The sequence below is a fragment of the Hemiscyllium ocellatum genome, chromosome 2, assembly GCF_020745735.1.
Source record: "Hemiscyllium ocellatum isolate sHemOce1 chromosome 2, sHemOce1.pat.X.cur, whole genome shotgun sequence".
NCBI lineage: Eukaryota > Metazoa > Chordata > Chondrichthyes > Orectolobiformes > Hemiscylliidae > Hemiscyllium > Hemiscyllium ocellatum.
Window position 1 is genome coordinate 33,584,696 of NC_083402.1, and position 19,916 is coordinate 33,604,611.

Genomic DNA, 19,916 nt, shown 5'->3' on the forward strand with positions numbered 1-19,916 from the left:
TGGATAGGGTAAATAGCCAAGGTCTTTTCCCTGGAGTGGGGAAGTCCGTAATAGAGGGTATAGGTTTAGGGTGAAAAGAGAAAGATATAAAAGAGACCTTTAGGGCAAACTTTTAAAGCAGAGGGTGATGCGTGTGTGGAATGGGCTGTCAGAGAAAGTGGTAGAGGCTGGTACAATTGCAACATTTAAAAGACCTCTGGATGGGTATATGAATAGGAAGGGTTTGGAGGGGGATATGGGCTGGGTGCTGGCAGGTGAGACTAGATTGGGGTGGGATATGTGGTCGGTGTGGATGGGTTGGAGCAAAGGGTCTTTTTCTGTGCTGTACATCTCTATGACCCAATGATTATATTTTTTTGCAGTGGATCAAGATTGGTAAACATGCAGTTGGCGGTTGCATTATTTTGCTGTTGTGGTTCTTTGGACTCACACTTTGTGGACCCTTGAGGTAATTTTTTTTTCAATTTATGTATCAAGTATTTAATTTTGCTGAAATGCAATAATTTTGGTGCAGTGTGACTTGTCTGGAGGATTGCAATTCCAAAACACTCAATAAGATCAATACTGTCCAGAATGAAAAAGCTCCTCCGCTGTCGACACCTTCTGGCCGTAGAATGTACCATTTTCAAATACACTGCAGCAAGGCTGCTTTAGTTGCAGGTTCTAAAACATTGATGGCAAGGGAGTGAGTAGAGCTGTAGAACAAGAGCTTTTAAACATTGGTTAACTGTAAAGTGAGAGGAAATTCTATTAGAAATGAATTAAATTGTCTGTACACCAATGCATTTAGTGCGCACAGAGGAGCTGTGACTTGGGAGGCACCATAAATTGTAGAAATCACTGGGACGTTGTTACATAGAAAACAGGACCAGTAATTAAACATTGGCATTTTTTTTGAAAAGATAGATAATAGGGATGTGGAATAACTAGGTAAAAGGGATTATTGGCAATAGAAGAAAGAAGCACAGCTTTCAGCACAGAAAAATAGATTCCATGTGTATAGAGATAAAAACAATACAGGTTCAGTTCTATAATTAGTGTGATCCACATACCAATGAAAGGGAGTTCAAGAAGAAATATACAGACAAATTGAGAATTGAATGATCAATATAGCATAATAATCATTGGGATTAGTACGCCCCAAACTTAGTTAGCAGAAGATCTAGGAAAGGTAAATAAGGAAATGAAGTTCCTACAATGTTGTGTAGTGCCTCTTCTAACAAACTATGTAAGATGTTCAAGAAGGGAAGATTTACAATTGAATGTAGTAATGGCGAATGAACCAAAACAGATGAAAGGTGCAAGTAGGGTGTAATACAATGTAAGATAATTGTAGAAGAGGGCGTGAAAATGACAAAATTGGGTTGAAAGATAAATATTAGTACAAATAAACATAAAACCTTTATTCTAACGATTATACATCATAACAATAATTGAACCTGCTCATGTCATTTTGACTTTATTGTTTTTATCTGTTTCTGTATTGTGTCCCTTGCTGGGCCAGCATTTGTTCCCCATCCCTTAATATTAACAATGCAGTTGTTCAGCACTCTACAATGGTATCAAAATCCAGTGTCTCACTTGTGGAAATCCACAATAAGGAGCTGCATTACTGGCTCAGTAGCCAGATTTGTTGTATTGCAGCAGGTAAATAACTTGCTCCACATGTAGGTGAAACTAGACAAAACTAAAGCTGCTTGTGCCACATTGCAGATATTTGGGAAATTGACTATCTCGAGGAAGTATTAAGGTCATTCTGTATTTCTATCATTTCTTTTTCTTGAAGGTGGTTCTTTGATGTTAGAAATGTTCTGCCTTTTTCTGCTATGTTAATGCATCCTTTTGCCGATTAGCACTCTTGCAATATTGTGCTAATAAATCACTTATGAAACACCTCTTCTCCACATTTAACTGTTATAATGAAAACAATTGGCAGGACACGCCATTTTTTAATGGCCTGCAACGATATTTTAGTGGAAAAAGACATTCTTCAGTGTTTTACTTTGCCAATGCAGATCTGGCTTAAACTTTTGTCTATGCTGTTAGTACATGAAAATCAAGGCAGTGGCAGCTATTGCTTTACTGCTGTCCTCAGCAATCTTGGGGTAGAGGGGAGACAAGACTTGTTCCATTTTCCCAAAAATATGCATCAGTTTGGGATAGGTCAGGGCTAGCTACAGTAACAAGTAGCTTGCTAGTGCAGTCTGTGCAGAATTGCATATGAAGAACGGTCACATTTTTAAAAAAAGTTAATGAATGATTTCCTGTATTCACCATATGCCAGAGTTAGCACCTTCAGAGAGCAATGATAAGAGTGCACAAACAAAACTATATTAGCATCGACTTGATTTTTCAAAAAGGATTAAAACTTGAGTGAACATTAAACTGATGCATTGAAATTCCAATGTACTCAGTTGAAAAGCCAAAACTGCAGTAAACAATTGCGAATGTGTACTATTCTCCAGGCTCCATCACGTATGCTACTACATGGTGGCCAAACTCTCATTCTGCAGATGATCTCTGCCTGGTTAATGTAGTAACAGGCCTAATTCTACCTGTTTGGGTTACACTCCTCCTCTTCACTTTAAAGTTTTCTGGGAACACTCTTGTTTTGGAATTGTGATACAAATGAAAGTGAGCAGGGCAAATTACAGCTATGCTTTTCAGTGAAGTACATCTGAAACTTAAATTCTAGCTTGAACTCTGTGTGGTATAAGTGCTTGTCTCTGAGCTGACAATTATCCTGAGATTCTGAGCACAGCAACATTAGATATAATATTCAAAATGGTAGGACTGTAAACATGAGATTGGGAAGCTCATTTAGATGCACCAGATGGTAAAATTATGAGGTAGTTAGTGCATTTTAAAAATAATTAGCGAAAGAGAATTTTGTTTTATATTTTAGGCCTGTTTTGCTCCTTTAGAGTGCATTTTTCTTGGCATAACATTGGCACAATCAGAGCTTCCACAGCCTAAACTTTGCCTGCTCTAAGTTATCTCATGCTGTACAGCTGTTCCTACCTGCATGCAGGCTTCTGCAAGTGCCTTGTTTAGCAAAATATAACAAAATAGGCAAATTTTGTTTTTATGTTGCCTGTCTTTTAACACACAAAATAGATTTCTAAAAGCTAAAGGTGTCAAGGGGTAAAGTGAGAGAGCGAGACAGAGGGCTTGAGGAGACATTGAGTTAGAGGATCAGCCAGTATAATGTTGAATGACAGAATTGATGGGCTTAATTACCTACTCCTCTTATCTATGTTTCCTTCCTGTGAGGAAGTGTCCTTGTATTCATTTGCTGCTTTTCAATGATCATCCAATTCAATCCATACTTTTTTTGAATAATATATGAATGTGAGTCAGTTCTACTGTATTTTGGTGTGGCATTTTTAGTGTGATATGGTACTTCTCTGTTTTGATCATCTTATGAAAGACTTTGAATAATAAACATGTGTGCCCTTACATTTTCTCTTGACAGAACAGTACTTCTCTTTGAGCATAGTGACATTGTTGTCATTTCTCTGCTTGGTGTTTTGTTTACCAGCTCTGATGGAGGCCCAGCAAAGGTACAGTCCATCTCGAATGCATTCCATCCACTTTTTCTTACTGTGAAAATACAAAGAACATTGTTCTTGGAAATGTTGCCCTTCTAAATTAAGGGATTATATTCTGGAACTGTTTAAATCAGTTCATAAGTTAAATAGATGATCTAACTGAAAACATTTTTACAACTGTGATTTTTGTGGACAGATTTGGTAATTATTTTGGCTTGTTTGTTTCTGCAAAAAGAATTTCTAACTAAGAAGTTTAGTGTACTCTAAAAATAGGTCTTTGGATCTTTTTAATTAAAGAAATATATTTGTGAAACTATGTGCTGAATACTTACAAATCTGAATTTATTAGATTAAATTTAAAACAATAAAGTGATAAATATGCTCCTAGGAGCAAATGCTTACAGGTCTGAAAAAGGCCACAAAAGAAATATTGCCTAATTATAGCTCCCATTTAGAATTCTAAAATTCTAGTGATGAAATAATAAAACCTGTTTTCTGAATGATGTGCTAATCAGTACATATAAACATTTACTTAATTTACTTCATGGTGATGTGATCACAACCTAAATTTAGATCTGAGAAAAATAAATGCAAATTTAATCAATATTTGCCATTAGTAAGAATGAATTTGCACAGTGCATTAATATAAAATTTTTAAATTGATTTGTTTAACTAAAGTATCTTTATGTAATTTTGATGAATTGAGATGCTTTGAGGAATGGCATCACTCATGTCTATGTAGCATTCAGATTAAATGTTGAATAATAAGTAAAATGAAATTTGAGAGCCAAATTATTATGTCTTTGAAATCTCATTGACTGCTAAAATGAGCATTTAATATGTTGGACAAGTTTGGTATTTGCATCTTGAGAATTAGATAATTTACATGTAGATGATCTTGTTTATTATGCTATAATACATATATAGATACATATAGAGTCATAGAGCATGGAAACAGACCCTTTGGTCCAACTAGTCCGTGCCAAACATAATCCCAAACTAAACTAGTCCCACCTGTCTGCTCCTGGCCCATATTCCTCCAATCGTTTCCTATTCCTGTATCTACCCAAATGTCCTTTTAAATGTTGTAACTGTACCCACATCCACCACTTTCTCGGGAATCCAGCCTTTCTTTATAACTCAAACCTTCCATACCCGCAACGTCCTGGTAAATCTCTTCTGACCCCTCTCCAGTCTAATAATATTCTTCCTATAGAACTGGGCATAGTATTCCATGTTTTCAAAAATAAAAGCACTAACCCCTGTAATGTTGACTGTTAAATGAACAGTGGCTGACTGCTTTATTCCAGTGGATTATCAGCAATGTAGAAACACAAAGTTGACTAAAGTCCCTGTCATCTGAATCCCAAACATTCAGAATTATCATGCACTGGCATTAAAGATTCAAAAGAGGAATTCCAGATGTTTAAGACCTGGATGATGGGGACATGACATAAGTAATTGGAAGGGAATAATGGATCCACTGTGTTTTATTAAAGTTAGTTCAAGACTCACCTGAAGTTTCTCTTAAGTACTCACAGTGAGAATTTCCAGATTCAAGTGGAAACTTTTGGTTTGCACCACTGGATTCTAAAACACACGTTCATCTTTCGGTTGTGACAAATCAACTTGCATTCTCCCAGTTGCCATGAGTATATCTCGTGCAGTCAGCAGATTCAGGAACAGGCATCTCCTATTTCCCATGTGCCAAATAAGTGGGAGATTACTGTATTTGGAATCTGATTATGTTACAATCAGTGCTATGCAATGTGGCAACAATGGAAATAACATCCTGGTCTTTTACAAAATTATGTGCATGAGGACATTAGGCAAGCCCTAATCCAGTATCCTGCACATTATGAACAAATTGAAACAGTACTATTATCAAAGGTTACGGAAGACCCAAATAATATTATTTGAAGAAACAGTTAACGTTTTCAAATACACATTACAGTATCTCTGAAGCAGAATTACATCAACACAAGAAAAATATTTCATGAATATCTAGACACTAATAAAATCTGGTATCCATTAAAAATTTTACTTTTTATTTTAAGAAAGGCAAGAAAGTTGTTGTGTTCTTCAATTTTGTTTCCATCCTAAGCCACATCAGGCACAGTGGCTCAGTGGTTAGTATTGCTGCCTCATAGTATAAGAGAGCTGGGTTCGATTCCAGCCTCTGGCAACTGTGTGGAGTTCGCACATTCTCCTTGTGTCTGGATGGGTTTCCTCTAGGAGACCTTAAATTGATTGTGATACTATAACTAATTTAATGTATTTTAATTAGTCTTTTTATTCAGCTTGAACAATTTTATTTATAACCACATTTAATACAATCAGAGGGCTTCTGTGGTGTGACCAAAGATTGAGTAATGCATTTCCTAAACATCGTTGCCTATGCTGTGTCATGTATTTGTGCAATGCTTGTGTGTTTCATTTTTTCCCACTGCATTTGGATATTGTGGTATGAAGAGGATATTTAATGAAGCCAATTGTAAACTGAGAATCATCACTTGCAGGGTTAACAAGTTGTATTTATAAATATTGTGTATTATTTACGCAGCATGATACCTTGGGTTCTTATTGCATTATGTGTAAACAGCAGTAACTTGTTTTTTGAAAAATTTGAATCTCTTTTGCTTAGTAAAAGAAAGTTGCTGCAAGATTCCATTGTTTAAAATAGTTTTTATTAACTTTACGAAGAGTCAAGCAAAACATCTTTTCTATCTATCTATATACTGTTAACACCAAAAATCGATACAAATTAAGTGTAAGTTAATGAGCAATTTGCAGTCAGTTATAAAATATAACTTTTCTTCATGGGATGATGGCATCACTGGCTAAGCCAGCATTTATTGCTCATCTTGAATTGCCCAGATGGCAGTTTTAAGAGTCAACCACATTGCTGTGATTTGGAATCACATGTAGGCCAGACCAGGTAAGAAGAACAGTTTCCTTCCCCTAAAGCACATTAGTGAACCACAAAAGTTTTTCCCCTAACACTCAACAATGGATTCATGGTCATAATTAGACTATTCCAGATTTCCTTGTGCCATGGTGAGATTCGACCCAGGTCCCCAGGACATTACCTAAGTCTCTGGAATAATATCACTTGGCCATCACCATTAAACATCAGACTTTGTGAATTGTCTTTGCAATTCACTTAATATGTAGCATATCAACCTGAGTCATAAAATCCTTCAAAACTGTCTTCCTCTTGAAGAATTTCATGTTCTGTCCTTCCAGGAGCTATCCTATTCCTCAACTGATGGCAGCACAAACTAACTTGAGTTCCATGAGCATTATCTTAGGAACAGGAGTAGGCTTTCAACTCCTCAGACCTGTTCCATTCAATGAGATCCTGGCTAATCTATGGCCTCACTGCATATACTTGCCTTTGGCTCATATCTTTTATACCTCTGTTTAACAAAAGTCCATCAATCTCAGATTTAAAATTAACAGTTTAGATTTAGCATCCACCGCTATTTGTGGAAGAGAGTTTCAAGCATCTGCCATCCCAGTAATTTAGGGCTCTTGATCTTGAAGCCTTTGAAAGAACCTGAGATTGCACTACTTGTTGAATTTCCTGAATTTATCAGTATTATCAGTTTACCAGCAAATATAAACATTACTATTTTCTCCATTTTAGCACTTCCTTTCTTTTTTGCAGTTTTTCAAAAACTTTTTCAAATCTGTAGGGCAAGGGATCCCTGTGCATGTGTAAGTGGTGGCCTGCAGCCAGAAAGATTGTGGCTCTTGGTTTAAACCATTGTGTGTGGTCAAGTTACATTTTATTAATCAAAATATGTATTTTTATCCATCCATAGACAAGAGGAGCAGCTTTCTTCATTATCGCTGTCATATGTTTATTGTTGTTTGACAACGATGATCTGATGGCAAAAATGGCTGAACACCGTATCCTTTCTGTTAAGAATATATTGCGTAAGATGTATGTGTGGGTTTCTCTTTATTAATTGGACAATATCCTGCTGTTAGATAATGAAATCTGACTGATTTATTTAATTAGTATTTTATATGCATACTATGCTTATTTCCATAACTAAATTCTACCTTGTAGCTGAGGGCCATCATGACAGTGCTTTAACACATGCACTATACACAGTCATCTCTCTACTTGGAGTAGCAGACCACAAGGTAATTCTTTATAATAGCAAGGGTGACATTGGCTAGCAATATTGATTGGGTGTTACCCTAATATTCTAAACCATTTTAAGCAATTAGCATTAATATATTTTAATTTTAGTGAGTTTTGAGAAGATTTGTAGTTCAGTTTGAGGCTTTGGATGTAGATTTGCTTGCTGAGTTTGAAGGTTCAAGCAAAACTAATGTCATTTACAAAATACTGTGCAAGGACTGTAACAAACACTACATTGGACAAACAGGCAGAAAACTAGCCACCTGGATACATGAACACCAACTAGCCACAAAAAGACATGACCCTTTCTCACTAGTATCCTGACATATGGATGAGGATGGACACCACTTCGACTGGGACAACACATCCAGCCTAGGACAAGCCAAGCAAAGACACGCATGAGAATTCCTAGAAGCATGACATTCCAACCGGAACTCTATCAACAAACACCATCTACCACCCCCTGAGAAAAGGAACTGGAAGTGACTTCACCACAGGAAGTGACTTCACCATCCCAAAAAAAACCAAACATATACATAGAAAGCAGGAATGTTCACCAGTGCTTTGCCTGAGACCCACTGAAGAGACTACCTAGTAGGGTGATGAAACATCTGAAAATGAACCTTCAAACTCAACAAGCAAACCTACATCCATATTTTAATCTGTATTTAAAAATTGTCAAACGAAGTCGCACTCAGCATTCCAAATCATATACTTATTGCAAACCTGTTTGCTAAAACTTGCTGTTTAAAGAATACATAAATCATTGTTTACCATTTCCAGCATATTTTACTTAGTGGCAGCACAGCACCACGCAATTCCCTTGTCAAGTGTAGTTTACATACAGTCATCAACCATGTGAGTCACTGTTTAAGCCTACACCACAAGATGGTCTTGATGAGCAAACTGATTTTGAGCAACAGCACATGCTTTAGCTAGTCCAGAAATGGTTTAAAGATCCCACTGTGGAAATTCAAAACCAACTGGGCGAGCAATGGGGATTCCCAATGAGCAATTAATTTCTGGTGGATCTTTTTACTGCCAGTCCTCTGGAGAGAGCGAGAGTGCCTGTCAGTTTCAGGCATTAATTAGGAGTGATTTTAAATTTAAAATGACCTCCTGTCATGTGCAAACACTGCCAACTTAATGCGGGTGGCTTCCTTGCAACAATCCAGGAGGCACTGGAGGGGGAGGTTCTACGTATGTTTCAGGGATCAACAATTGAAGACTGGCCACTCAGTCCTCAAACGTAACTAAAGAGGTTTCCGTCTCTTAAATGAATGACACACACCTGCCCCTTCCAACATGGTTGTGTTTATACCTGAGATGCCTTGGAGATCTCTTCCTTATCTCAGCTGCATCCATGTCCAAAAATGGGGCTAATAAGAAGCTTAGCCTTCTGATTGGGCTGGCAACATTGGGAGCCCAATGGTTTTGTAATCAGTTTATGAAATTGACACGTGCATATTCATGCTTTTGATTTCCTACGTAAAGAACTGGCTATCTCGAATATTTCTTCCAAGGTAAGTACAGAATGAACTCAAAATGGCTATCCACACAATTATAATTTATTCAGGAGGAGAGCACTTTGATGAATGTCAGAGCTGACTAGCTTAAGACTTCACTGTCTCAGCCAGAGACTGAAGCATAAGGTACTACTCTAAACAAAACAACAACTTTTAAAGACTGGGGCCGAAGAAATGTCCTTCTGATGTAGAAATATAAAAACTGGCCCATATTCAGTTAGTGGAATTTTAATTTGCAGCATACATTTTTTTTAAGTGGTGATGTTGATTGAAGCTAACCATCTCAGCAATGTAATTTGTCTCTTTCAGGGTGGGGTTTTATTACTGGTGATGTCGCTGTGTTTCAAAGTTGGTTTTCATACAGCCTCTAGAAAGCTGTCTGTGGATGTCGGTGGAGCCAAACGCCTGCATACATTATCTACCCTAACTTCAGCGGTATTATTGTTTCCATGGGTAGTCATATTGACTGCAACGACAGAGGTAATATATATAGCATATTTATCACAGTGGTTGCAATTATTAAAATGTTGGTTAAGCAAGTTTGCTCATTATTAACAAATTATGCTCCTTGGTTTAAAATAAATAAATCATGTCATTTTTATTCTGCATCAAAACTTCACCTGCATTATCACTGACTCCATCCCTTCCCTTGGTTTTGAACATGCTGGCCAAGCTGTCCAAATAGCAACTTGTACAACTCCAGTCTGCGTTTTAAACTCATAATCTATGAAATTACCATTACCACTTATTTCATTCTTCGTGATATCATCTGCATTAATCCCTGCATCCGCACTGTTGCCAAAGCTACTCTACACAGCTTCACCTATAGCCTGGTATGCTCCTCTTAACGTTGCAAAATATTTCTTCTTTAAAGTCCGGTATCCAAAACTCTGCTTATTTCGCCATAACCTTGGTCATCATCCTTCTTATTAATTTAAACTCTGTTCTCAGGCCCCAACGAATCAGATTTAGAATCCTCATTCTATTTATGAATTTCTATATTGGTTTTCTTGGTAATCAAACATAGTGATCAAATGGGCTTCCTGACTCTGGCAGCTTTTGAATCACCATGGCGGCACGGTGGCACAATGGTTAGCACTGCTGCCTCACAGCGCCTGAGACCCGGGTTCATTTCCCGCCTCAGGCGACTGACTGTGTGGAGTTTGCACGTTCTCCCTGTGTCTGCATGGGTTTACTCTGGGTGCTGTGGTTTCCTCCCACAGTCAGGTGAAGATGTGCGGGTCAGGTGAATTGGCCATGGTAAATTGCCCGTAGTGTTAGGTAAGGGGTAAATGTAGGGGTATGAGTGGGTTGCGCTTCGGCGGGTCAGTGTGGACTTGTTGGGCCAAAGGGCCTGTTTCCGCACTGTAAGTAATCTAATACTTCTGCCCATTTTTTTGGGGAAAGAGTTATTGACTGTTCTGGCTCTACCTTCTGGAATTACCTTCATAAATCTCGCTGCTTTTCTACCTAGTTGCATGTTTAAAACCATTTTATCAAGTGATTTAGCTCTTTCTGCCTCAAGGCATGTTTTTCAGCATTAAATCAAGCACATAACCATGTTATTAAGTAGAATAGACTTTCCAAGAGACAGTGTAGACAGTTTGTGGAATAAGTATTTCTCGGATTGAGCAGTTGACTTGTGTCCATACTTAAGATTGGCCAGATGAACTGCATGATCATTTTATGTCCTGTATGTTCCTCTGCTTTATGATAATTGCAACTGAAAAAAAATGCTACATTAGAAATCTGATTTAGAGTTGCAGTGAGTAACATTTTATCCCTGTTAATTCTATTGAGAAATTAATGTTATTGAATGTTGTTTGTTCAGTGGCTGTAAATGTCCAGGAGTTTAAATAATTTTAGTATTGTTCTTACAGTTGTCCTAATCTGATGATCAGTTAAACTGATGGATTGTACAGTAATGATGATATATCTTCTGAGTTTTATAAAGCGTCATGCCATTGAAATCTACGATGAATTACAATTATTACATTGCCCTATTATAGTAACTTAAATGAATGTTTTTCTTCAATATTTTGTCTTTTGTGTTATAGAGTAAAATAGAATCCTGGTCTTCCCTTATTATGCCATTTGGGACCATCATTTTCTGTGTGCTAATATTGGACTTCTATGTCGAATCTATATGTTCTGCAAAATTGGAAGCTCCAAAGTGTGCACAGTATGGTTCAGTTCTTGTCTTTTTTGGAGCTTTACTTCTTGCTAATTTCTGGACGCATCCAATAACTGATCAGCTACGTGTAATCAACAAGCAAACCCTGCAGCACAGTACTGAACATGTATTGTCAGGTGGAGTGGTGGTTAGTGCCATTTTCTTCATACTGGGTGAGTGTTCTTGTTTTAAGTCACTAGAACACACAGCTTATTTTGTTCGTGCCATTGCCAGCTTTTATGTACTCATTCTTAGTTCATTTCCTTTTTGTTATGTTCTTTTGTTATTTCTTTCTCAGCACTTAGTCAATTCTCTTTTGAATGATGCCTCAGCAGAACTTTATAATTCATGGCTGAGCTTGAGGATAAAAACATTTAACGTAGAGAGAGGATGTTTCCTCTTTGGGGAAATCTAGAACCAGAAGCTGTAGTTTTATGATAAGGGGTAGATGATTTGAAGCAGAGGTGAGGAGAAATGACTTCTCTGAAAGGGTTATGAGTCTGTGGTATTCACTGCTCCAGAATGGTTGTGGATGCCGAAGCATTTTTAATCAATAGTACCTGTTAAAGGGTTATAAGGAGTGGACAGGCATGTCAGCTTAAGGCCAAGACAAGATCAGCCATAATCATATTGAAAGGTGGAGCAGGCTCAAGGGGCTGAATTGTCTAACTTCTTCTATTATTTCCTGTAACCTGTTCCTTTAGCTTCCAATCATCACCTTAGAATTGCAACAAGTGGAAAATCATTTATTGTTTATCCAATACTGAACAATGTTATTAGATCCCCTTTAATCGTTCCAATTTGTAAGTGATTTCTGCATTATTTTTAAAATTACAAAGGGATAGGACAAATTTGAGAAATATTTGCAAAAGGCCTAGCTTTGTAATTAATTGATATGATCTGTTCACTTTTCCTTTCAGTGCAACCACTTTTGTAACTACAAAAGGTTTCTCTTAAAGGGAGAAGTTCTTTCGTGCAATTTCATGTCAATTCAGGAAATGCTTTCTGCTGTACTTTGTGCAGCGTGCATCAGCACCTGAAATCAAGTATATCAGATAGTCAGGTGCAGAATTCGTGAGCAATATTCCTCCCTAGACCAACACCAGCACCACCACAAAATTATATTTTTTTTGCCATTGGTTGTTTAAGATGTGACTAGTCACTAAAGTAGTTGTATTTGAAGAGCTTTGTTTTAAACTTTTATTGATATACAGTGTTACTTAAAGGAATACAAACTTTCTAAGTGTTAGAGACTTGGGGGAAAAGGCTAAAATGTAGAGTTTTTTTATAAAGGTTGAATATAAAAAAAACTTAGTTTAATTCACTTATGTTTATCCATCTCTCTAGCTGCGAGCATCTTATCCTCACCTTCCAAAAAAGGGCAAAAGGGTACTCTAGTTGGTTACTCACCTGAAGGTACCCCATTGTATAACTTTATGGGTGATGCCTTACAACATACTTCCCAGTCACTGCCCAGGTTTATCAAAGAATCTTTGAAACAAATCCTTGAAGAGTATGACTCCAGACAGATCTTCTACTTTCTTTGCCTTAATCTAGTGAGTATTTCATGATTGTGATTCATACTCGAAATAAAAGAACATTCTACATTTTATGAACAAAGGGATAGTATTATGGAGTTTGGTGAAGAAACAAACAATCTTGCATGAGCTACCCAGCACAAGAAGGGTATGGCTGTTAGAGGCTAAATAAAATCATCTGAGCCCAGGATAGTACTGAAGGAGTCCTTCAGGGTTCTAAACAAACCATCTTCATTTTCTTCCCTCATAAAGTCAGAAGGAGGATATTCCCTGACGATTGCAGTGATCAGTGCAATCTGCATCTCCTTAGGTAAAGAAACAGTTCACTTCCATTTGCAGCAAGACAAGTGCAATATTCATGCTTGAGCTGACAAGTTTCAAGTAACACACAAGTTGATGATCATCCACAAGCAACAACCTAGCTATCTGCCTTTAATATTCAATGGCATACCATCACCCCCTACCAAAATCTGGGTTACTATTGACTAGAAATTGAAATGGACACCTATTAAATAATGGTTAGGAGAGCGGCCCAGAGGCTGGGAATTCTCTGGCGGTTAACTCATCACATCTCTCTTCCCAGTGTCTAACCAAAAGGCAGCAGAAATTCAACTTTGCTCCTTTGACTGCATCTTCCAAACCCCTGACCTCTACTACCGAGAAAGACCAGGGCAGCGATGCATACAAACACTGCCTACTGAAAGTTTTCCTCCAAGTTACACACTATCCTGACTTAGAACTATATCCCAATTTTTTCACAGTGAGTGTGTTAAAATACTGGAACACTCATTAACAACATGGATTTATATATAACCTGAAAATTAGTGGTTCAAGGAGGCAATCATCACCATTTTCTTCAAGGCTATTGTGGATGGGAATTAAAGACTGAATAATCCAGTGATGCCCACATACATGAAGGTTATATTGCAATGGGTTTACTTGAAAACATTAGCTTTCACAGCACTGCTCCCTCATCCAGTGCTAATGAGAGAGGAAGATCTTAGACACAGAATTTATAAGGAAAAGGTTAAAAGGTCATACAATTCATACAAACAAAATGAACATTGTTGTTCAATTCATTCACATGAATTGTATGATCCTTTGATCTTTTCCTTATAATTCTGTGTCTAAGGTCTTCCTCTGTCACTAGCACCTGATGAAAGAACAGCATTCCTAAAGCAAGTGTTTTCAAAGAAAATCATTGTACTATAACTCACTGTTGTATGATTTTTGATCCTGTCCAACACCGGCATCTCCACATCATCCCATCCATCCATGATTGAATAGTTTTAGAAAAGTCGCAAGTGTAATAAAATATTGTCCACTTGCCTCAGTGAGTGCAGTTGCTGCAACATCCAAGAATCGCTGCAACATCCAAGAATCTCTGCATCATTCTGGACAACAGATGATTCTCAATGGAGAAGTTATTCAGCTCACATGAGTTTATCCATGAAAAGATCCTAAAGTTTTTTTTCAGTGCTTAATTTAACAGATTCATAAATAATTCCTGATTTTCATGACGCTGTAGTTCTTTTGATTGATCACTTCTTATATGAAGAAAAATATACTGCTTTTAATTTTTTCTTCCTTCTCTTGAAATGCAGATTTGATATCAATTACTGAGAGTGAAATACTGTACTGTGTATAATACGCAACTAGTGAGACATACAAATTAAAATTCTGCCAACAAATTAATATTATATTCTGTCTATCTGAGTATTCGTAGTCAACTCTTAATGTCTTTAGGGTAACTAAGATTCACAAATAAATGTCCTCACAGTACTGTCCATATCCCAGGAACAAATTTTAAAATGTTAGATTACAGACAACAAAAAGTTAAAGAAGTAATGCAAAAGATTACTTTTCCATCTAGGCTCCTCAATATTGACTTCTTATGTTATTCAACTGATCTCCAGGCAATCTCTTATTGAGATAACCCTTTTGAGATCTTATAATTTATTTGGAAAAGTGAACAAACTCAACAGCAGTAACTTGACATTTATTTATTCCCTTTAATTTTTTTCAAAAAGCCATGGTACTACAAAGAAAAAGCAAAATAAACGTAGAGATTAGAAGTGAACCTTAACTTGGTCAAAGATTAAAGTTTAAACAAGAATTGATCAGGGAAGAGGGTGAGTGAAAGCAAAGCATCTTGTGGAGGTGATTCCAAAACCTGGATCCTAAGCTACCAAAGGAACAGTCATCTTAAACCAGAGATGAAAGGGACAGTAGGAAAACTTGAAAAATGTGACCCGGTGTGAAGTATGATTGAAGAAGATTGAAGACTTGCGAAGAAATTGTTCAGCAAGTTAAACATAAAAATGGTCCTTTTAAATTTTAGATGTTTAGGGACCATTGAAGTTCAACAAGGACAGGGGATAATGGATAAATGGAACTTGGTTTGGCTGAGAACACTGCAAGTAGACATTGAACAAGGATGGTACTACAACAGCGCTGCAGGCCAGGCAGTATCCGAGGAGCAGGAGAATCGACGTTTCGGGCATAAGCCCTTCTTCAGAAGAAGGGCTTATGCCCGAAACATCGATTCTCCTGCTCCTTGGATGCTGCCTGGCCTGCTGCGCTTTTCTAGCACCACACTTTTCAACTCTGGTCTCCAGCATCTGCAGTCCTCACTTTCTCCTGGTACTACAATAATTGAACATGTAGGTGACAAAGAAACCTCTGACGATTTCAGCACAAGAGCTTACTCAGGGCTAAAAGAAGATTTTCTATTGGAAACGATGTTTAAAAAAAATCAGCATTTAGTGATGTGAAAGGAAGGCCTGACAGTTGTACCTGGATATAAACAGACACATTTTGTGACATATTTGCCCATTTGTATCATTTAATCTTACAGTTACTCGATATTTTTAAGAAGTTAGATCATTCATTTGTGAGAAAATAATAACTGCAATGCATATAATGAGCAATGCTCTTCACTATTAAGCTGGATCTAAACAACAGATTGACAAATTGAGCAGTCATTTTCTTTTTTTATTTTAGGCCTTTACATTTGTGGAATTGTTCTATGGCGTGTGGACCAACAGTCTTGGCCTTATCTCTGATGGTTTCCATATGTTGTTTGACTGCTCAGCACTAGTCTTGGGTCTCTTTGCAGCCCTAATGACCAGATGGAAGGCAACTCGTATTTACTCTTATGGGTTAGTTTTCCTAACATTAACTTTTTTTTCCCTTCAATTTACAAATATGACAAATTTAGAAAAGTTTAGAATTAAGAGAAAGGATAGTGAATAAATGTACACCTTTGAGAAATATTGTATTTGATTCTGGTGTTGTAATTAAGTGGTTATAGATCTTGATGGTAATTTCTCAAATAAATTGAATTATAACTCTTTCCCTTCCCCCTCTGCAGATATGGACGTCTTGAAATTCTGTCTGGATTTATTAATGGACTTTTTCTAATGGTTATAGCATTTTTTGTTTTTATTGAGTCTGTGGCGAGAGTTTTTGATCCTCCAGACATTGACACAGAAATGTTAACAGTGAGTGCTTCTTAGTGTTATCAGCATGTGTATGTATTTAGCACTGTTTTAGTGCATTAATTTTGTAATTTTACTTTATCAATAAAAATAATGTTTAACTTTGATTACAATATTATTTAATTGTGTACAATTGAATCGTATAGATATACAGCATGGAAACAGACCCTTCGGTCCAACTCATCCATGCCAACGAGATATCCTAAATAAATCTAGTCCCATTTACAAGCATTTGGCCCATATCTCTCTAAACCTTTCCTACTCATATACCCATCCAGATGCCTTTTAAATGTTGTAATTATACCAACCTCCACCATTTCCTGTGCTAGCTCAGTCCATACATGCACCACCCTCTGCATAAAACATTGCCCTTTAGGTCCTTTTTAAACTTTTCCCCTCATCATAAATCTATGCCCTCTAGTTCTAGACTCCCCACCTTGGGAAAAAGACCATGCCTATTTATCCTATCCATGCCCCACCATGATCTCATAAACCTCTGAGGTCACCTCACAGCCTCCAATGCTCCAGGGAAAACAGCCCCAGCCTATTCAGCCTCTCCCTATAGCTCAAACTATCTAACCCTGGCAACATCCTTGTAAATCTTTTCTGAACCCTTTCAAATTTTTCAACATCCTTCTGATAGGAGGGAGACGAGATTTTAAAAAAGGAGAAGGAGAGACAATGAATACTGTGTAGGAATGTAATAATATTGTGTAAAGTATATATCCCAGAAATTGATGTTTTAATTGTAAACTGAAACAATATTGCAGTGGATGTATTTATACCATTTTATTTTCCTTATTCTTGAACAGCCTGTTTCCATTGGGGGACTGATAGTGAACCTGATTGGTATCTGTGCCTTTAGCCACGCTCATTCCCATGGTGGTTCACGAAGCAGTTGTCCTTCACATGAGCATGGCCACAGTCATGGACATGGACATTCTCATAGCGACCACGGACATGGAGGAGGACATAGCCACAGCCACAACCATGGTCACTCCCATGGATCTTCAGGTGGTGGAATGAATGCTAATATGAGAGGTAAAGCATGCATACAGTTGTAGTGCAGTTAAATTCAGCAGAAAGTAAAACTAATTTAGATGCAAGCATTTTTAAATGATTATTAAAATGCACTTGAAGGAAGTAGCTTATATCTATAAAGTTTAGACAGTATGAGCAGTCATGTTAAACTAAGATTCATGAATCACAGATTTCTGCAGCGTAACTGGACATTGGCTAGTGTATTTTCTCAAAGAGCCACCTAGCCACAATCCCACTTGTAAAATTATATTCTAAAAAGTGTATTACCAAGTATTTCATGTTAAATGAGCAACAAGTTGTCTATGATTTTTTTGGTGTGCTTTAAATAGAATGTGAACATGCAGTGCACATAAGACATTGTATTTCTGCCATTGAATGTCCATTAGAATATCAATTTTGAGTTTTTTCTATAATGGCAATCCAATTGTGTTTATGGATCATTAATCTGACTCTAAGGGCATTATAGGGCAATGGAAGCAGTGGAAGGTGGAGTTGCCACTACACTCCCTTTCGAAAAGATCAAATATAGAAATATAACTCCCTTTTAGACCAAGATTGACTCTCAAAGAAAATACAGAAACTACCAGAATGTAAAAGTGGGATATGTATCACTTCTTTAAGGTTTTTTTAGCCTACACAGCATTTGCTGCTTCATATATACTTAAGTGTAATTGAAGCGACTTGTTTAATCCACTAACATTTGGGAAACGAGTGGCTTTTCTTTTACCATGTTGACAGCCATCATTTCAGTACAGCTAGTGATGTCGCTGAACTGGTGGCAAGCTCATCGTGAACTCCGCTTTTCAACAAAAGTTTAAATCCAAGATCTTGTCTGCCCACTCTGGTGACCATAAACTATTCTATCATACTATTTTAAAGATGTGCAGGGGAGTTCTCCCTGGTGTTCGAGCCAATATTTCTTCTTCAAACTTCATTCAAACAGACTATTTGGTCTTTTTCATGTTACTGCTTCTGGGACTTTGCAATTTGCAAGCAACCACAATACAGATTGACTGTGAAGCTGCTTTAAGACATCCAAAAATCCAGGAAGATGCAGGGCTTTTGTTTAACCCTGTATATTTTCAACTTCAATGTGTCTAACAGTCGATATCAAAAAGGCGTATATATAAACTTGGAAGGGTGAAAAGGAGAGACTTAATTTATGGGGGACATACATGTGTTAGTCTGTCAGTCACAACAAAGGGACAATTAGAATCAAACAGACGAAAGCAGTTGAATAACAAAATAAATGTTACAGAGAGAGAAAAGTAAATATTTTGGGACCTATTTTCCAGAGAGTGAACTGTCAAACTAGACTTTTGTTATTTTACATTGCTGGCTTTCCTTTGTAAAACTACATGTTTTGTTGCAGGAGTATTTCTGCATGTGCTGGCAGATACACTTGGCAGTGTTGGAGTGATCATCTCATCGCTTCTAATTCGTCAATTTGGATGGCTAATTGCTGATCCTATTTGCTCTCTCTTCATTGCTGTATTAATATTTCTAAGTGTTATTCCACTTATGAAAGATGCTTGTCAATTATTGCTGCTACGGACCCCACCAGAACTTGAGAAGCAACTCATTAGTGCCCTGAATAAGGTCAGAATCTGTTTACTTCTCAACATCCAACTACAAAAAATATGTTCTATTTCTATTAAAAAGTCAAATTTCTAGTGTAATATTCAGCATTGCTTGAAGTTATGACTTCATGTAATATTGAACGAAATTTCCAAATCTCAATCTTAATCTCGTATGTAGATTTTATTTAAAAGAATGCAGCCAGCACACTTATTCACTGTTTCATATTTTCACAGATGGATTTGCATTATATATGCCTTAATTCAACATAATTTTTTAGATTACACCACTGCAGTGCTTTTGAGTTTTTCTAAGATCAAAGCACTAAATAAGTGCAAGTAGTTGATGGTGAATTTCCTGATGTTGCAAAGGTAGAGAGTTTATAAAAAATACAAAATATGCTACTTTTAAATAAAGACATAGACAAGGCAGCTCAATGTTTAGAAAGTTAGTGTTGTTTTACAGTAGGGATAATTGAGGTAAAGAGCAGTTCAATTTTTAATGAAGATACTGATAGATAAAAGTTTGAAGTAGAGGAGGAAATGTGGTCAGTTTAAAATTATACTATTGAAGATCAAATTGTTTCCTCCTTGATCGATTACTGTAATATTCTCCAAAAAATGTTTTTAAGCATTTAGAAGTCTCCTGTTGCATTGTAAAGAACTAAGTTTATTTTTCTGAATACTGTAAATTGTTACAGATCCAGAAAATTGAAGGTGTTCTATCTTATCGAGATCCTCATTTCTGGCGCCACTCCGCTAATGTAATAGCAGGAACCCTGCATGTGCAGGTTATGCCAGACGTTGTGGAGCAGAGAATTGTACAGCAGGTATAGTGTTGCTTAGTTTTATAT

The 19,916-nt window shown here is 37.0% G+C and overlaps 1 protein-coding gene across 3 annotated transcripts in view; it reads left to right on the forward strand.

Annotated features, from left to right (window-relative positions):
• slc30a5 (solute carrier family 30 member 5) overlaps nucleotides 1-19,916 on the forward strand; it is a 33,489-nt gene that overhangs the window by 11,619 nt on the left and 1,954 nt on the right. For 2 of the 3 annotated variants that reach the window (XM_060835632.1, XM_060835621.1), the window contains exons 4-15: nucleotides 363-448; nucleotides 3,476-3,563; nucleotides 7,379-7,466; nucleotides 7,630-7,706; nucleotides 9,543-9,713; nucleotides 11,291-11,579; nucleotides 12,754-12,962; nucleotides 15,948-16,105; nucleotides 16,318-16,447; nucleotides 17,257-17,485; nucleotides 18,858-19,084; nucleotides 19,764-19,892. In XM_060835632.1, coding sequence (XP_060691615.1) covers nucleotides 363-448; nucleotides 3,476-3,563; nucleotides 7,379-7,466; nucleotides 7,630-7,706; nucleotides 9,543-9,713; nucleotides 11,291-11,579; nucleotides 12,754-12,962; nucleotides 15,948-16,105; nucleotides 16,318-16,447; nucleotides 17,257-17,485; nucleotides 18,858-19,084; nucleotides 19,764-19,892 — 1,881 coding nt within the window. The remainder of the gene's footprint in view (nucleotides 1-362; nucleotides 449-3,475; nucleotides 3,564-7,378; nucleotides 7,467-7,629; nucleotides 7,707-9,542; nucleotides 9,714-11,290; nucleotides 11,580-12,753; nucleotides 12,963-15,947; nucleotides 16,106-16,317; nucleotides 16,448-17,256; nucleotides 17,486-18,857; nucleotides 19,085-19,763; nucleotides 19,893-19,916) is intronic. The other variant, XM_060835641.1, reaches the window with a different exon arrangement.